Source organism: Schistocerca americana, chromosome 1 (genome assembly GCF_021461395.2).
Source record: "Schistocerca americana isolate TAMUIC-IGC-003095 chromosome 1, iqSchAmer2.1, whole genome shotgun sequence".
Lineage (NCBI taxonomy): Eukaryota > Metazoa > Arthropoda > Insecta > Orthoptera > Acrididae > Schistocerca > Schistocerca americana.
The window spans coordinates 190,650,170-190,670,981 of NC_060119.1; the positions used below are offsets into that span (position 1 = coordinate 190,650,170).

At 41.1% G+C, this 20,812-nt stretch overlaps 1 protein-coding gene across 1 annotated transcript in view; it reads left to right on the forward strand.

Moving 5' to 3' along the window:
* Nucleotides 1-20,812, forward strand: part of LOC124585185 (protein KIAA0100) — a 323,014-nt gene that overhangs the window by 244,204 nt on the left and 57,998 nt on the right. Inside the window, exon 28 of the mRNA XM_047131392.1 lies at nt 10,634-10,843. Within this exon, the coding sequence (XP_046987348.1) occupies nt 10,634-10,843 (210 nt within the window). The remainder of the gene's footprint in view (nt 1-10,633; nt 10,844-20,812) is intronic.

Genomic DNA, 20,812 nt, shown 5'->3' on the forward strand with positions numbered 1-20,812 from the left:
GCTGAGAGGGTGGATTGGGCAGGGTGACACTCCCTCCTTATACACAAACATCCCTCATGCTCATGGTCTTACCTCTGTTGAGCACTATATTTCCCAAGGTCCTTCAGATTCCAAACCCGCCCACCACCTCATTCCTCATACACCTCGCTAACTTTATCCTTACCCACAACTACTCCTTTGAAGGGACAGTACAGGGTTATTACAAATGATTGAAGCGATTTCATAAATTCACTGTAGCTCCATTCATTGACATATGGTCACGACACACTACAGATACGTAAAAAAACTCATAAAGTTTTGTTCGGCTGAAGCCGCACTTCAGGTTTCTGCCGCCATAGCGCTCGAGAGCGCAGTGAGACAAAATGGCGACAGGAGCCGAGAAAGTGTATGTCGTGCTTGAAATGCACTCACATCAGTCAGTCATAACAGTGCAACGACACTTCAGGACGAAGTTCAACAAAAATCCACCAACTGCTAACTCCATTCGGCGATGGTATGCGCAGTTTAAAGCTTCTGGATGCCTCTGTAAGGGGAAATCAACGGGTCGGCCTGCAGTGAGCAAAGAAACGGTTGAACGCGTGCGGGCAAGTTTCATGCGTAGCCCACGGAAGTCGACGAATAAAGCAAGCAGGGAGCTAAACGTACCACAGCCGACGGTTTGGAAAATCTTACGGAAAAGGCTAAAGCAGAAGCATTTCTTAAACAGGAGATTGGAAAACCGATGGATCGGTCGTGGTGGAGGTCATGATCAACAATTCATGTCATGGCCTCCACGCTCTCCCGACTTAACCCCATGCGATTTCTTTCTGTGGGGTTATGTGAAAGATTCAGTGTTTAAACCTCCTCTACCAAGAAACGTGCCAGAACTGCGAGCTCGCATCAACGATGCTTTCGAACTCATTGATGGGGACATGGTGCGCCGAGTGTGGGAGGAACTTGATTATGGGCTTGATGTCTGCCGAATCACTAAAGGGACACATATCGAACATTTGTGAATGCCTAAAAAAACTTTTTGAGTTTTTGTATATGTGTGCAAAGCATTGTGAAAATATCTCAAATAATAAAGTTACTGTAGAGCTGTGAAATCGCTTCAATCATTTGTAATAACCCTGTATATAAACAAGTGGCACCCTCCTATGCCAACCTTTTTATGGGACATCTAGAGGATACCTTCCTAGCCTCCCATAACAGCAAACCCATAGTCTGGTTCAGGTTCATTGTCGATATCTTTGTGATCTAGACTCAAGGTCAAGACACCCTAGCTTTATTTCCTCACAACCTCAACATCTTCCCATCCGCTTCGCGTGGTACTCCTCAACCCAGCGTGCTACCTTCCTAGAAGTAGAACTCCACCTCTCTGGTGGTTCCATCTCCACCCTTGTCTATGTTAAACCCCCAACAGTACTTTCAATTAGGCAGTTGTCATCCCTTTCACACCAAAAAATCCATCCCATACACCTGGCCAATTGGGAATGGCATATATGCAGTGTCAATTGTCTCACAAAGGCCCTCACAGACAGACACTACCCCAAGACCTAGTCTGCTAATGGATCTCCCATGCCATTTCCCCTCACATCCCCAATCCTCCCACCTTTCTGGGAATGAGCCCTTTGTCAACCAACACCACTCAGGACTGGAACAACTGAACCATGTCCTTCGGCAGGGCTTTTGATTACAGACATTTGTGTCTAAGGTAAGTCTTTCTGCTCCCGGGATTGGAATGACTCCTTACCCTCTCCTTTAAAACCCACATCCTTTCGTCTATATATATATATATATATATATATATATATATATATATATATATATATATATATATATATATATGGTTATAATAGAGGGAAACCTTCCACGTAGGAAAAATATATCTAAAAACAAAGATGATGTGACTTACCAAACGAAAGTGCTGGCATGTCAATAGACACACAAACATACACACAAAATTCAAGCTTTCGCAACTAACCGTTGCTTCGTCAGGAAAGAGGGAAGGAGAGGGAAAGACGAAGGGATGTGGGTTTTAAGGGAGACGGTAAGGAGTCATTCCAATCCTGGGAGCGGAAAGACTTACCTTAGGGGGAAAAAAGGACAGGTATACACTCGCGCACACACACACATATCCATCCGCACATACACAGACACAAGCAGACATTTGTAAAGGCAAAGAGTTTGGGCAGAGATGTCAGTCGAGGCAGAAGTACAGAGGCAAAGATGTTGTTGAAAGACAGGTGAGGTATGAGCGGCAGCAAATTGAAATTAGAAATTAGCGGAGATTGAGGCCTGGCGGATAACGAGAAGAGAGGATATACTGAAGGGCAAGTTCCCATCTCCGGAGTTCTGACAGGTTGGTGTTAGTGGGAAGTATCCAGATAACCCGGACGGGGTAACACTGTGCCAAGATGTGCTGGCCGTGCACCAAGGCAAGTTTAGCCACAGGGTGATCCTCATTACCAACAAACACTGTCTGCCTGTGTCCATTCATGTGAATGGACAGTTGGTTGCTGGCCATTCCCACATAGCAAGCTTCACAGTGTAGCTCCGCCTGAACATCAGGAATGGGATTACCTTGGCAAACTTTATAAGTAGTGTTGTCTGAAAGCTGACGCAGTCCCTCAGCCACATACTCCCGACGATCAAGTACCACGGTCGTGGAACCCTTGTCCGCCGGAAGAATGACGATGGATTGGTCAGCTTTCAGATCACGGATGGCCTGGGCTTCAGCAGTGGTGATGTTGGGAGTAGGATTAAGGTTTTTCTTAAAAAAGCTTCAAGGAATCCTCAGAACCTTAGGCCCCCTGCAAAACCTTTCACCTGACTCCATCAACCTCCTGACCCCACCAACACCCCGCACCCCTACCTTCTTCCTTCTTCCTAAAATTCACAAACCCAATCATCCCGGCCGTCCCATTGTAGCTGGTTACCAAGCCCCCACAGAACGTATCTCTGCCTACGTAGATCAACACCTTCAACCCATTACATGCAGTCTCCCATCCTTCATCAAAGACACCAACCACTTTCTCGAACGCCTGGAATCCTTACCCAGTCTGTTAACCCCGGAAACAATCCTTGTAACCATTGATGCCACTTCCTTATACACAAATATTCCGCACGTCCAGGGCCTCTCTGCGATGGAGCACTTCCTTTCACGCCGATCACCTGCCACCCTACCTAAAACCTCTTTCCTCATTACCTTAGCCAGCTTCATCCTGACCCACAACTTCTTCACTTTCGAAGGCCAGACATACCATCAATTAAAGGGAACAGCCATGGGTACCAGGATGGCCCCCTCGTACGCCAACCTATTCATCGGTCACTTGGTGGAAGCCTTCTTGGTTACCCAGGCCTGCCAACCCAAAGTTTGGTACAGATTTATTGGTGACATTTTCATGATCTGGACTCACAGTGAAGAACAACTCCAGAATTTCCTCTCCAACCTCAACTCCTTTGGTTCCATCAGATTCACCTGGTCCTACTCCAAATCCCATGCCACTTTCCTTGACGTTGACCTCCACCAGTCCAATGGCCAGCTTCACACGTCAGTCCATATCAAACCCACCAACAAGCAACAGTACCTCCATTATGACAGGTGCCACCCATTCCACATCAAACGGTCCCTTCCCTACAGCCTATGTCTTCGTGGCAAGCGAATCCGCTCCAGTCCGGAATCCCTGAACCATTACACCAACAACCTGAAAACAGCTTTTGCATCCCGCAACTACCCTCCCGACATGGTACAGATGCAAATAACCAGAGCCACTTCCTCATCTCCTCAAACCCAGAACCTCCCACAGAAGAACCCCAAAAGTGCCCCACTTGTGACAGGATACTTTCCGGGACTGGATCAGACTCTGAATGTGGCTCTCCAGCAGGGATATGACTTCCTCAAATCCTGCCCTGAAATGAGATCCATCCTTCATGAAATCCTCCCCACTCCACCAAGAGTGTCTTTCCGCCGTCCACCTAACCTTCGTAACCTCTTAGTTCATCCCTATGAAATCCCCGAACCACCTTCCCTACCCTCTGGCTCCTACCCTTGTAACCGCCCCCGGTGTAAAACCTGTCCCATGCACCCTCCCACCACCACCTACTCCAGTCCTGTAACCCAGAAGGTGTACACGATCCAAGGCAGAGCCACGTGTGAAAGCACCCACGTGATTTACCAACTGACCTGCCTACACTGTGAAGCTTTCTATGTGGGAATGACCTGCAACAAATTGTCCATTCGCATGAATGGACACAGGCAGACAGTATTTGTTGGTAATGAGGATCACCCTGTGGCTAAACATGCCTTGGTGCACGGCCAGCACATCTGGGCACAGTGCTACACCGTCCGGGTTATCTGGATACTTCCCACTAACACCAACCTGTCAGAACTCCGGAGCGAAGCAACGGTTGGTAGCGAAAGCTTGAATTTTGTGTGTATGTTTGTGTTTGTTTGTGTGTCTATTGACCTGCCAGCACTTTCGTTTGGTAAGTCACAACTTTGCTTCCACCATTTTTTCCCCTACATTTGAGGCTTTAATGAAACAAAATTAGTTACACATGTATCATTCAAATTATATTCCATCACTGGCCACTACTTTCTCCCATCTTTCAGGCAGTGTACGAATCCTGCGCCGAAAAAATTGTTCATCTTTTGAAACAATCCATGAATTGATCCAATTTGTGACTTCTTCATGAGATCAGAAGTGTTGGTCAGCCATGCCATGCACCATTGATCTAAAAAGGTGATAGTCAGAGGGAGCAATGTCTGGAGAATACGGCAGGTGGGGTAGGACTTCCCATTTTAATGTTTCCAAGTACATTTTGACCTCTTTTGCAACATGGGGTCAGGCATTGTCGTACTGAAAAATCGCTTAATTGTGCCTCTCACTGAGCTCACACACGACCCAAGTTCATTCTTTCTGAATCACGCCCATAGCCTTCAGAAATTTTGAAATGGCTTGCTGTGTCACTCCCACTAATCATGCCAATTCTTCTTGAGTTTGACATTAGTCTTCACTCAGCAATGTCTCCAGTTCTGCATCTTCGAAAACATTCTCTCTTCCACCATTAATGCCGGTCTAAAACGTTAAAAATCATCATTCTTGAAGCATTGAAACCACTCACAACATGTTTTTTCACTAATAGTGTCCTTTTCATATGTACTTGAGAGCATTCGATGAGACTCAGCCACTGTTTTCTTCATATTGAAACAAAACAGTAACACCTCCCACAAATAATGAGAATAAGGCTCATAAACTGACATTTTTCAATCAAGAACAACTTCATGATGCAGACACAGATCGCCAAATTTTTGAATGAGGTTTTGTTGACCGAGGTCAAAGCTAACTGCCTGACGTCTGTGATTTGTTTCTTTCGGCCGCTACTTACAATTGTCTGTCGCCACCTATCGGCAAACGGCAGAAGCAAAGTCATACACCTTGTATGTGTTTGCACTACATGACAATGATTTTGTTGTTGGCTGACTACACCAAGTGTCCAGTACTCTAAATATCTGCTGTCATTTGCTGGCAAGATCACGTGATATGAACAAAACCTTTACAATTCAAGGGACTGATAAATTTTCAACTTTGAGGGAAAGTGTAATTTTTTTTATATTATTGAGGTAAAGTTGTAAAGTGAGGTTCCTGTGTATCACCTACACTTTTCAAGATGTACTGTATTTAAAATGTTTTATACTCTCAGTCCTTTGGAACCATGTATTTCAGAAAACTCGTCATGATAAAATGTGGACATTGGCTGAATAGTCAGATCTATTTATTATACCAGATCTGTATGGAGCCAATGCCCATCATCTGTGACAAAACAGTTTATTGTTACGTTTTAATACTTACTGTGCGTAATGGAAACTTTTTTGCACCACAGTCAGAAGTTTTAAAGTGTTGTACCCATCAGTATTGTTTTGGCACATAAGTAATGTTAAAGGATTTACTACAGTCAGTTCTGTGCACATATATGGTAGTATGTGTCCCATATCATTGAAACACTAGCTGACCACTACACAGTCAATGTTGAGATTGTAGTCACCATGAAGTTTTCAGTATATTTAGAGGATATGATTGAATATTGTTTACTAATTGACAAAGGTGTTAAAATCAGTGAACAAAGATTGTGGTGTTCATTATTTTCAAACTATGTGGTTCTTCTCTTACCAGATGTGGAAAATAGACCCTAGGAAAGGTCAAGGAGATTTTTAAGTAAAGAAAATGAAAATAATGAAACTAGGTGTGTATATGACAAGATAAAAATTATGCCGAAAGGAGGCGAAGTGAATATATGTATAAGATTGTAAATACCTAGGTAGTAGAATAGAGCCAACTGGAGTTGCTTCACAGTCATTATATCAAGAATATAAACGACAAATTTGGGATTCACTAAGAAGTGTAATATGTAGGATGTGTCAGAAAGGTCTGTACAACTTTGGAACCATATAGAAATTTAGTGAGATAACTTGTGCAATCAGTATCTACTGTCACTTTGTTGGAAACGACCTGTAGTTTCACATAAAACTATCAAGTGGAATTTTGGTTCAGTGTGACTAACATTCGTAATGTGGCAGACATCGCAATGGCAATAAATTTCTTCCCACAATCATTGCAAAATAGTCAGCCATAACTTGTGCATAGATTTTATGTTTCAGATCAGCTGAATCATTTGGTAGGGGAGTAACATACACATGGTCTTAAATTACACCCTAGAGGAGTAAATTCAGTGGTGTCAAGTCTGGGTAGTGAGGTGATCATGCAATTGGCCCTTCACAACCAATCCAATGACCTGGAGAGCGATTATTAAGGAAACCTTGAAATTTTGCCAAGATTAAATTTTATTCCTGCTTTGGAGGTTCATTAGCATATCCATAGCAAAATGTATGCTGAATATTTGTTGCATAGTTCGTTGCACGAAACCGAAAAGCCGCGCATACGCACTTCATGCCAGTGAATGTAGCCATTTTAACCGTGCACTACGCTGACACTCCTAATGGCAGAATGGGGTACTGATGTACTACGTGAGTCAAACATGAAGTGATTTGCTACAAAATGACAAATTTACCAGCACTGTAAGTTATCTCGATAAATTTCTATAGCATTCCAAAATTTTAAAGTCTTTCTGACTCATCCTGTATATTCTTTAATGGTATGTAAATAGGCTTAAGGACAATGTTATTAAGTGTTTGGTCAGGCATGCACTTGTAGTGTGCGGAAGGAAGACAGGAGTCAATTAAAGGCTTTTGAAATGTTGACATTGCAAAGAATGGAAAAAATAAAATGGATAGACAAAGTGACAAATGAAGAGGTGCCTGAGGAGAATGGGGAAAGAAGGCAATCATTGGATGTAATTGAATGTAGGAAAAGTTGGATTAGCCAGGTAGTGAGAATGCAAGATGGAATTTTAAAAACCATTTCAGGAGGAATGTGAAGAAGAAGAAGAGAAGGCAAGGTTAGAAGTGGGCTCAGATCCCGGATGATCTCAATAATGGATGGAAATACAACAATTGAAAGAAAAGAGCAAAATGCAGCAAACATGATGACAATGATAATGATGATGATGATGATAATGATGACAATGATGACCACCGCAATCTCATTGGTCCACTTATTGTAAACAACTTCCTTAATTGAGTTTCATCAGCTACAGTGGCTAGAATTGATACTTGCACATTTGATATGTTCAATGTAACAATACTTGATTGAGACCCATCATAGGTGTTGGATTAGTCACACTGGTATTTCTGCTTTGCCAGCAAAGTTACCTATCTCTTTTCTACTAAATTATTGCTTGTGATGCTAATTAAAAACCAGATTCTGTATAAAAAAAAAAAATTATTCAGAGAAAGAAAAGCTGGTACATGTTTTAAATGCTTATCGAGAACATAAGGAGTAATGTATGCATCAGTTCTGATTTACAACATGGTATGTCTGTCTGCTGTCCCCCATGAACCATGGACCTTGCCATTGGTGGGGAGACTTGTGTGCCTCAACGATACAGATAGCCGTACCATAGGTACAACCACAACGGAGGGGCATCTGTTGAGAGGCCAGACAAACGTGTGGTTCCTGAAGAGGGGCAGCAGCCTTTTCAGTAGTTGCAGAGGCAACAGTCTGGATGATTGACTGATCTGGCCCTGTAACACTAACCAAAACGGCCTTGCTGTTTTGGTACTGCAAATGGCTGAAAGCAAGGGGAAACTACAGCCATAATTTTTCCCGAGGGCATGCAGCTTTACTGTATGATTAAATGATGATGATGGTGTCCTCTTGGATAAAATATTCCGGAGGTAAAATAGTCCCCCATTCAGATCTCCGGGCGGGGACTACTCAAGAGGACGTCGTTATCACGAGAAAGAAAACTGGTGTTCTACGGATTGGAGGGTGGAATATCAGATCCCTTAATCAGGCAGGTAGGTTAGAAAATTTAAAATGGGAAATGGATAGGTTAAAGTTAGATGTAGTGGGAATTAGCGAAGTTCGGTGGCAGGAGGAACAAGACTTTTGGTCAGGTGAATACAGGGTTATAAATACAAAATCAAATAGGGGTAATGCAGGTGTAGGTTTAATAATGAATCAAAAATAGGAGTGCGGGTAAACTACCACAAACAGCATAGTGAACGCCTTATTACGGCCAAGATAGACACGAAGCCCACGCCTACTACAGTAGTACTAGTTTATATGCCAACTAGCTCTGCAGATGACGAAGAAATTGAAGAAATGTATGATGAGATAAAAGAAATTATTCAGACAAGGAAGGGAGACGAAAATTTAATAGTCATGGGTGACTGGAATTCTATAGTAGGAAAAGGAAGAGAAGGAAACGTAGTAGGTGAATATGGATTGGGGGGAAGAAATGAAAGAGGAAGCCGCCTGGTAGAATTTTGCACAGAGCATAACTTAATCATAGCTAACACTTGGTTCAAGAATCATAAAAGAAGGTTGTATACATGGAAGAGGCCTGGAGGTACTGACAGGTTTCAGATAGATTATATAATGGTAAGACAGAGATTTAGGAACCAGGTTTTAAATTGTACGACATTTCCAGGGGCGGATGTGGACTCTGACCAAATCTATTGGCTATTAACTGTAGATTAAAACTGAAGAAACTGCAAAAAGGTGGCAATTTAAGGAGATGGGACCTGGATAAACTGAAAGAATCAGAGGTTGTACAGAGTTTCAGGGAGAGCATAAAGAAACAATTGACAGGAATGGGGGAAAGAAATACAGTACAAGAAGAATGGGTAGCTTTGAGGAATGAAATAGTGAAGGCAGCAGAGGATCAAGTAGATAAAAAGACGAGGGCTAGTAGAAATCCTTGGGTAACAGAAGAGGTACTGAATTTAATTGATGAAAGAAGAAAATACAAAAATGCAGCAAGTGAAGCAGGCAAATAGGAATATAAACGTCTCAAAAGTGAGATTGACAAGAAGTGCAAAATGTCTAAGCAGGGATGGCTAGAGGACAAATGTAAGGATGTAGAGGCTTATCTCATGAGGGGTAAGATAGATACTGCCTACAGGAATATTAAAGAGACCTTTGGGGAAAAGAGAACCACTTGCATGCATATCAAGAGCTCAGATGGAAACCCAGTTCTAAGCAAAGAAGGGAAAGCAGAAAGGTGGAAGGAGTATATAGAGGGTCTATACAGGCGCGATGTTCTTGAGGACAAAATTATGGAAATGGAAGAGGAGGTATATGAAGATGAAATGGGAGATATGATACTGTGTGAAGAGTTTGACAGAGCACTGAAAGACCTGAGTCGAAACAAGGCCCCCGGAGTAGACAACATTCCATTGGAACTACTGATGGCCTTGGGAGAGCCAGTCCTGACAAAACTCTACCATCTGATTCAGGTTTTCCGTGATTTCCCTAAAATTGCTTCAGGCAAATGCCGGGATGGTTCCTTTGAAAGGTCACGGCTGGCTTCCTTCTTCATCCTTCCCTAATCTGATGAGACTGATGACCTCGCTCTTTGGTCTCTTCTGCCAAATCAACCGCAACCCACTAAATGGTGAGTGGCAACTTTCCTCCCCTAATAAAGTTACTGGTAATGTTTTTGAATATGAAGTACTAAGTGAAATTGACAAGTAATGATTAATTTACCGTCACCTTCACCACCCCCAGTCATGAGAGTTTCAAAGTATTGTTTGCACGGGTACAGGATACCATTGAGTATAGATCATATTCTGTATGATGTTTACCCTCCAGAACTGCTGATTGTACCAGCTCTCGGTGCAATGTTTGCTTGTTTGCTTGTTTCATCAGAAACTCCCTAACTCCCTGTGTGTATCCTTATGCTTCTCTCTCTCTCTCTCTCTCTCTCTCTCTCTCTCTCTCTCTCACACACACACACACACACACACACACACACACACACACACACACACACACAAACTTGCATGCTATCCCTTCATTTAATATTTGCACATTATGTCTTCATTCTCAGACTTGGTATGTCATCTTATACTGTCTTTTATCTTTCTGTACATCGTTGGGAATGTGGTGCTATATAATGTGTCTCATTAGCTAGTCACACTTTCATATTTTGTGAAATTCATAATTTATTGCTACTGATGGCTATTAGTTCAATTTCAATTACGTGTTACTGAATACTGATTTCTAAATATTTTTTGTTTTCATTACAGTTGTTCTCGTCAATAGCCAAGTGCTTCTGAAAGGTTGTGAAACTAAGGGTTATGTAATCCTGAGTGCTGCAAAAGCAGAAATATTGCAAAGAATTCATCGTCCAGTTTGGAAAGACAGAACTCTTGTTCCTAAGACAACATGGGTTGGTTCACTAGAGTGCATGCAATACTACGCAACAGTTAGTGCTGGAGAAAATGACCTGTTGGATGGTAAATCAGTTTCATATTGGCTTTCTGGTTTTTAATGTTACTAAGCAGGGCTCCAGTGGCTGATTGAAAGCAGCTGCCAGTGACAGTTACGTAGTTTGTACACAGTGTTTACTTTGTCTTTATCTTATGTGCTTCTGTGAAATGTGAATAGCTTATGTGTGTTCATCTATTTTGAGTAGTGTTTATTATTTTTTGCCTCCTAAATATTGGTGTGTTTTTTTAAGCATTATTGTTGTGGGTGTGGACTTGGAGTATAGAGATAGCTAGTAGTCATCCTAAGTACTTACATTATCTGGAAACTGCTTGTGTAGTTTACTGTAATTGCCTGCCGGTTATAGATGCAGGGGTAATTAGATACTGTTTGGAAACAGATGAAAGCCACATTGGCTGTGGTTGAGAGGCTTCATAACACTGCTCATGGCTGTAGTGGTGTTGAGATATCTGCAGTGAAAGCTGCAACACCTCTGGTGTCTTTACAGTCACCATAGATCGCTGATGTCTCAGTACCATCTGACAAGCATGACCTGGTTGGTTCCCAGTCATTTGGCTTTGAAAAGTGAAAAGTGGTGGAGCAATGAATCTCTGAGTGGAAAGAGAAACTGGATAATGGTCACACGGCTGTCCCATAATGCATTAAAAATGGGTAAGAGGTCTTTCCCATTGTGTAAAGTCTGTCTTAGTTACCACAGGATGCCTCGTTCATTGAGGCTGGTGCTGATTTCTGTGAAAGCTCTGGATAGGTGATGAAACACATTACAGAAATAGCAGGCAGGTTCAGAAAAGTAGGCACTATCCACTCAGTATGTTTACCAGAGGGTCTCAACAACGATGTGGAAGAGCTATTGATGCCAGCTGTTGAGCACACTGTGTGCAACTGGCTACAAACGTGGCTCATGTTGGCAGGAATGATACCTGTTGTCTGTGTTTCGAGGCCATCCTTGGTTCTGTATTGGTGAATACAGTTAGCCTTGCACATTGAGTGGAAGCCAAGCCAGAGTTTTGCATTGTTGTTCCCAGAAGCAATCACAGTCCTGTGCTTTGAAGCCAAGTGGAAAGCTTAAATCAGAATCACAGATGGTTATTGAATGCCGATTTCACTCTGACTGCTACTGGATGGAGAGTTGTCTGGTTTCCTTAATAGGTCAACCATTCACTAGACACTGCTATGGTAACAGAGTACAAGTGCTGTGCATATGTGGATCTTTTATGCTAGACAGTCTCTATAAATTACATTCTGCTTTCTGAAAGAGAAAAATATTGGCCATATTAACCACAAACAGTAGTACTCAACATGATGGATGGAGAAAGAAATGTTAATATAGTATTCATTAACAACTTTAGCACCTTTGGAAAGGTCCCAGAAATATTCTCCATTATAATAGGGAATAATGCCTCAATAGAGCAAGAAGCAAAAACCTGTATGAAACCAGGAGATAACTGCAGTTAAATTTTAAAAACTGAGAAGAATGTGTATCTGAAAATAGGCTGGAATCAATGGTGGAGGTCTGTTTATAGCTATGAATATTAGAATAATATCTGATGGTGTAGAACTGATTTTGAATGTGAAATAATGTTGGTTAAGATAAGTGTGAAAAGGATATTGAACATGGCAGTTGGGTGTTTTTATAGACTGTGCCTCCGGAGCTAAAGTGCTGGAACATTTCAGGGTAAACTTGGAGAAGGTTGCATGTAATTTTCATGTCATGTCATAGTATTAAGTAGAGAGTTAAACTTACCAGCTAGAGACTGGAGTGATTAGATTGTGTGTTAGGGGCAGAGATTTGTGCGATACTGTTCCAAATGCCATATTCAAAAATTACTGTGAGAAGTTTGACATAAAGCTGATCCCTAAGGATAACAATGTTGATCTTCTGCTTCCCAACTGGCTCAAACTTTTTGACTGAGTTAATGTAGAGCGGTAATCAGTGATTTTAAGGTTTTTATAGTATTATTTACTATGTGTGTCAGTAGCAACAATAGGCAGGAAGATATTTCTGCTTAGTAATTATGACAAGTACAAATTTTCAAATTACCTGAACAGTCAACATCAAATGTTCATCTCTGAGACTGGAAATGTTGAATGTAAATGTTGAGTAGTATTTCAAAATAAGCCTTAGACAGGTACATGTCAAACATAGTTCTGAGGACCGGAAAAGACCATCACAGTTCAACATTCACATTAGAAACCTACTGTGTAAACGAAGAGTGCATCACCTTAGATTTAAATGTAGCCAAAGTGTTGTAGGAAACACAAACTGAATGAAAGCAAAACAAGCATAAGGAGAGCTTTGCATTAACTGTTCAGTGAACTCTAAAGTAAAATTCTACCCATCAGTCTGACATAAAATCCTAAGCAGTTTTGATCACATTAAATCAGTAAAACAGACCAAAGCTATCTACCCAGTTACTGATTGATCCTGCTCATAATGAAATGGAGTATGACAGAGAGGAGTAATTTCTCAGTGCTATTAACACTAATGTCAACATCACTCACATTTTCTGTGGCACCAGAATTACGCTAATGCAGTACTCGTGGGTCCTCCTTTGGAAAGGAACAATTAAAAACGGAGTTCTCCATTTCTGCCTTCAATTTCAGTTCAGTATCAATGGAGGTGAGCCTAAAATTGATAACTCATTATAATACAATAAACAGGGTGTATACGACCCGGGACAACTAGGAGATCTGGGGAAAACCTGGTAATTTTTTCATCCGGGAGAAAACCGGGAAGAACCAAGGAATTTTTTAGAATTCCAGTTAAAGTTTTGTAAATTTGATTGGTAGGAACCAATACTCTAACGAAGGATATTACTGTATCCCGCTACTGCAAAGTAACACTGCAGCAATAAAACATGACTGATAGAAAAAAAATGAAAATAAAACTTACATTGCAAAGGAAATGCGCCTTATACGACAACAAAACACACAACACATAAAATGCTCATACAAGTGCCTGCCTACAGCAAAATATGTTAAAGTCTTTAGGAAGACCATGCAGTGCTTCATAACAACAAATTGCCTCCGATGAGCATGACATCACAACTCTTTGCATTAGATTCGATTGAACAGTTGCAAGCAGGCTCATGCTCATGCACAGTTGTGTCGTGTATGAGTAGTACCTTCTCCCTCTTCTGGCTACTGATGTGTAGCTGTCTGTATAAGCAGTAGCACCAAGCAACCAGAAACAACACAGAAAAATTTCACTGGTGTGCCCAAGCTGCCAGATTCTCAAGTGCGCAACAGGCCTGGATCTAGGGGTTGGGGGGCAAACTGGGGTATCTGCCTCAGGCAGCAATTTCAGGAGGAGAGGGGGGGAGGGGGGGGGGCACGAAATTCATATTCTTGAGGGGGGTAAAGAACCTTGTTTCATAAAGCGTCTAGCATCCAGCACACGTTGGTCTATCAATTATTCACATGATTTTGAAACGTATCCCTGCTGGTTTTTGAACACATTCCGAGTTGATTTCTGAATGAATCATTAGTTGATTTTTGAATGCTTGCATAGTGTACATGACATTTCTGTCAAGGGAACCCCAGTAGCATCTAGAAATAAACTTCCATGCGGACAAAAGGGGGCAGGGCTACACAAGTTTAGTGGAATAAAGCCGAACAGGTGAATGCCAATCGCTGTTTGCTTATGTGGTGACTGGGTTTGCAAATGATCAGCGTTGTTATAATTACTAGCAGAATCCACAGATTCAGAGTGCCAGAGTGGAAATAAATGACTAATGGGAATAACAGGTAAGAAAGATTGCATATTATCTACGCTAGTAAGAGCCAGTTGTACAAGCCCCGGCTAGCAGCTGCTTAACTTCTATTCTGGGAGTAGCATGGAAAACACGTTGTGTCTACACATAATAACACCTAACTGGAGAATAAATGCATGATAACTAAATCGGTGGTTGTGGCAGGGTTAGCGAAGTTACACAAGAATAATTTTGGACACTGGCTGGAATAGTTACGGAATTAGTGATGACAAGATTGTTTGTTAGAACAAGGAAGCAAAAGAAATGGGACATCACACAAATTATGGAAGAATATGATGATTCCAGATTTATACAGAAATGTGAAACTATTTCCTAACATAAAGCTTTTTGCTTGTACTAGGCCTGACAGGCAAGCAAAACGGATTTCTGCGATTGGGAACTATCAAGTGAATTAAAATACATTCACATAATTATAGAGGGCTAAAATATGTTATTGGTTTCAGATTCTGTTTTATTTCCATCTTTCTGACAATCAAGCATTAAACACCTTGCAGAACAATGTAGTAATTTTTGTCGGTTTGCTAAAGAAATTTGGCTTTTATTAATCTCTTCCGCTGAGGCAATCAATTTACTGGAAACGAAGTGTTTAATTCCACACTACTGGCTAGTTTCAACTGTTCGCTGCTTTTCAAGTGCACATTTCCATCTTCTAGCATGTATGGCATTACGCCATTATAAAGACTGAAACATGGGATAATACAGTACCGGCAGTAGTACACCAAGAAAATTTACATAAGAATCTAGACATACGAATGTGCACTTCAAGCTGAATTGTGCATTTTAGTATGGTTCACAAAATTCTGATGCTCCTGAAGTATCCTCTGATGCCTTGTTTCTTATATGACATAATGTAGATCTTTTACTGTTTTACATGTACAAACATACAGGCTTCCTGCTTCATCATAGCTGTGCAAGCGTGGTGATGCCTGTCATCTGGCACTCTCTGGCAACTGCTGAAATTAACCTATTTCTAACAGGTCGCAGGAAAATATTGCGAATGGTTGTTCGAAAAGCGTCACTTTCAAAGTAAATTTCCTTTTATGCAAGGTTAACTATGTGCAAGAATGTACGATGAATTCTTAAATCGCAGAACATTTGAATCTCATTTAAAAAACAACTCTTTGAGGACAACCATTTAGAAGAATTTCAAGCCCAGACGATCAGACATTTATGTCGTTATTAAAAATTTTACTGGCAGATTTTTGTGATGTATCTTAAAGTGCTACGCGCACAAAAAAGGTCAACATTATATGTGAAAGCTTATCTTCTCTTGTAGCGTATTTATCTTTGAGACCAATATTATATGTGAAAGCTTTGCTTTTCTTGTAGCATTAATTTAAACCGTTAACTTTTCCTATTTGTATGTTCGAGCTACTTAACAGCGATGTTGCTTTTGACTGACTACATCACGTGTCCTACGGTCTGAATATCCGCTGCCATCGGCTGGCGAGATCATGTCACATAAGCTATGACTGGCTTACAAAAGCACATCGCAGTCTCGATTTCAGTGCTGCAGAAAGTAATATAGTAACATGTGGTGTTTGCTGGAATTCGAATTCATACTTTTGTAATATAAAAATATGCAGCATACATGTTGCTGCACATTAAATATCTTTCCAAAACGTGTTTTTTTTCCCCTGTGTTTCATTTTCTAAAGTGTCGGGAAATCCTATGGTGGTGTATAAAACCGTAACCATCCAAAGGATTGATAAGTTCTACAGTTCTGAGGAAAAGTATACTGTCACTTGACACGGAAAAAGTGTATTTTCACCTGGGAGAGAGTGTATCTTTAACCAGGAAATCCAGTAAAAGCTGAGGAATATTTTTTCCTTGTCCGCGTATACACCATGATAAAGCAAACTCAGAACTGCATGTTAAAGGGATATTTCAAAGCTCATTCAATACAGAATTGCACATTTGTTGCAGCCTATGGACACCCCTAATGAAAACGTTATTTGGCCTTGTTATTTTATGTCTGGAATGGGAAGGGGTGAGGGGCATAGTGAATAGACTTGGCAAATTACTACCCAGCTGTTGGGAAAACATGTAGTATCATGCCATGGTGTTTAACAGCAAGTTCATACCAAAGTACAGTAATATTTAAATAAAACACTGGAATGAGGTAAATAAATTCATAATGGTTTATTTCACCAAATATAAATTAATGAGGGGCTGTCACGAACTGTGATATTCTCTACACCAATATATCCTGCTACTGTCTATATCTCAACTTTCACTAGTTGAGAAGTGCTCCAATGTAACGCAATTTATGTAAGTTCCAGAATGTGAAATCAGCACGAACTAAGTTAAAGCTCAAGTCACGTAATTCCGAGCAGTAGTGCATGCCTGTAGTCAAACAGTGCTTCAGCTGACAGCTGCTCAGCCTCTGTGTCCTGCTACTCAGAAAATATTCTGTCACTGTAGCAGTGCAGCATACCACCACCCACTCATAGTTACATTGCATATGACTGAATGCAGGTAATTAAGCTTTTTAATAATGCCCGCCATTCAAATTGTATTATACATGTGGTTAACACATAATTATGTATCAGTTTGTGATTATTGATACACTTTATCAGTTGATAGTATTCATAAATATGGTAATTCTAATGCATTTGAATAAAATGCAGTCAGTATTAGTAGCACTGATCTGAATTCCACAGTGAAAAACTATCTCTAAATTATGCTACCAGTGCAAGTAGAGTGTGTTGTAGCATCATCTTTAAATGTGTTATCTGGTGATAGCATTCATTTGATTGTTTTGTATAAGTCATTTATGATAAAATTGCAGTTTACCTAACTGAACTATATTACCTTAAAATTCAATGGTGCCACAGGTTCAGGATGTTAATCTCATCTTCACTGGAGGCCAGCTACACACTTCCATCCACATTAAACCTACCAAAAACAACATTACTTACATTTTGACACTTGCCATCCTTTCCATGTCAAATATTCCCTCACATACAGCCTTTGCATCCAAGGCAAACATATTTGTTCAGATGCAGACTCTTCACAGCAAAACACCACATTCTCACCTCAGCATTCACTGCACGTAATTACCCCACCGGCCAAATTAAAAACCAAATTTCCCAGGCCATCACATCCAATCTTGGTACTGCTGACCCCTCCATAAAACTGCTCTGGAACACACCATTGAGGACTCAATATTATCCTGGCCTGGAATGTGTTAATCAGCTACTTCGACAGGGCCATGGCTTCCTAAAATCATGCCCTGAAATGAGATCCATTCTGTCTGAAATTTTGCCCACCATACCTACAATAGCTTTCTGTCACCCTCCCAATCTCCGCAATATTCTTGCCAGACCCTATGCTCTTTCTGCACACATCTCCCTACACTATGGCTCCTACCCCTGTGACTGTCCCCACTGCAAGACTTGTCCTATGCACCCTCCTTCCACCATCTTTAATAGTCCTATAACAAACAAAAAATATATTATCAAAGAGAGAGCCTCCTGTGAAATGTCACATGTCAAAATACCAGCACTCATGGAAACACTGTTCGGCCTTCTACATCGGCATGGCTACCACCAAATTACCAATCAGGATAATTGGGCAGAGTGTGTATACTGGCAACTCGCTATATCCTGTTGCAGAGTGTGCTCTACAACATGACATTCGTGATCTCGGTGCCTATTTCACCATATGCGCCATATGGATTCTTCCCCCAGACACCAGTTTCTCAGAACTCCACAGGTGGGAACTAGCAATACAACATGTCATTGGTTCTCACCACCCACCTGGCCTTAATTTACATTAATTTCTTCCGTCTCAGCATTTCTTCACAGTGTCTACTCTTTGCTTCACTCCATCTTTTATTATATTTCCCGTCTATTTACCACTGACCCCTCCCACCTCTGTTACATATAGTGCACTTAGCTTTTCATTCTTATTAACCCATGCACGATTTTTTAATAGTAATCTCTGTCTTGCATATTATACTGTCTTCCACCTTTAAGCTCTCAGGTTTTCAAATCTCGTTCGATGCAGTCCCCAACAATCAGTCTTTCCTTCTCATCCTGTACAGTAAGTCTCCCTTGACACACAGTTCCGGGTGATTTTACCGAAATCTACCCCTTTTCCTAGACCAGTCCTTTCTCTTCACAGCTCTTCTTTCCCTCTTCTTCCTTCCCCTTCAAGCCTTCTGCCTGAAGAAGGAGCCACTAGCTCCGTAAGCTTGCCAATTACAACAGTCTTTTATGTGTGTGTTCTGCCCTCGCTTGGTGAGTAGATTTTTATCTATCGAATTATATAATTTTATTAATATAATAGAGGGAAACATTCCACGTGGGAAAAATATATCTAAAAACAAGGATGATGTGACTTACCAAACGAAAGCGCTGGCAGGTCGATAGACACACAAACAAACACAAACATACACACAAAATTCAAGCTTTCGCAACAAACTGTTGCCTCATCAGGAAAGAGGGAAGGAGAGGGAAAGACGAAAGGATGTGGGTTTTAAGGGAGAGGGTAAGGAGTCATTCCAATCCCGGGAGTGGAAAGACTTACCTTAGGGGGAAAAAAGGATGGGTATACACACACACACACACACACACACACACACACACACACACACACACACACACACATATACAGACACAAGCGTCTGCTTGTATATATATATAGTGTGTGTGTGTGTGTGTGTGTGTGTGTGTGTGTGTGTGTGTGTGTGTGTGTGTGTGTGTGTGTGTGCGTGTGTGTGTGTGCGTGTGTGTGTGTGTGTGTGCGTGCGTGTGCGTGTGCGTGCGTGTGTGCGCGCGGGTATACACTCACCCTCGCGCGCGCGCGCGCGCGAGAGAGTGAGTGTATACCTGTCCTTTTTTTCCCCCTAAGGTAAGTCTTTCCGCTCCCGGGATTGGAATGACTCCTTACCCTCTCCCTTAAAACCCACATCCTTTCGTCTTTCCCTCTCCTTCCCTCTTTCCTGATGAGGCAACAGTTTGTTGCGAAAGCTTGAATTTTGTGTGTATGTTTGTGTTTGTTTGTGTGTCTATCGACCTGCCAGCGCTTTCGTTTGGTAAGTCACATCATCTTTGTTTTTAGAATTATATAATTTTGTCAATAATTGATTGTTTTTGTTCTAATAATGTGTAAGATGCATCTATTGATGATTTTTTTAGAGAAAAAAATCTAGCATTTTCAGTGGTAAATTATTTTGCTAAAGGTTAATTTAAAAAAAAACTATAAAATCAGAAATGACACACAATAGACTGTTTCTCACCATATGGAGGAAGCCCTGAGTGACGGACAGGGACACTGAAAGAAGACAGTCTCATATTACAACAACAGCGTGACCAATTTGAACAAAGGGAGCGATATTCCATTTTTAGGAGTGCGTCTATGATATTATTAACTCTTGTACCAATATTCCAGCCGAGAACTTTTCAGCCATTCTTAAGGCGAGCCCTTGCAAGATTTTTAAGTCACTTTACCCTATGGCCCAAAATCATATGCACCAAAGATAACACTGTTGGTAACATGCATGTCAGTCACAGATAAAACTTTATGCCTCTAAGAGTAAAGGAAAAACAAATGCAAAGTCAGTGAATCCACAGTGCTAACAAAAGTAACGAATGGCATATGTAGGAATGCCAAACAGTTAAGACCTAGATCAATTATTCCTTTGAGAGAGCTGACATGAAATGAGGGGTTTCCATGATTTATCAAGATGTAAATCCTCGTCTCAGGTGAGCATGTTGTCTGCTAGTTGTATTTCCACAACCTCCTTCACCACTGAATACCAGTGGGATGAAGATGTGGCCAGTATCGTAACTTCCCCATAATCCATCTAACTGTCAGTGGAAATACAATGTTCAGGCACTGCATGTTTGTTGACCTGTACTAGGCGAATGCATCACTGGTGTTCAATGCAACATTCTTTTACAGTGTGTATTGTTTCTCCTATGTACCTTTTAGCACATTCACAAGGAATTTATTATATATCCACCTTTTGTAAAAGCAGATCATCCTTCACGGATCACAGAAGAGCTGGCCAGTAGAAGGAACACCACATCCATTTTATTCTTCATCATTATTCTTGCAACTTTTGAAGAAATGTTTCCCACATTTGGTAGAAAGGTCATAGACTTTGTCCTTTTCTTCTTGTTCTTTCTCTGGTTTGTCACTTGCAGAGCTCTCTTAATTTGATGTTTTGTAAATCCATTCTTGTGGAATATTTCT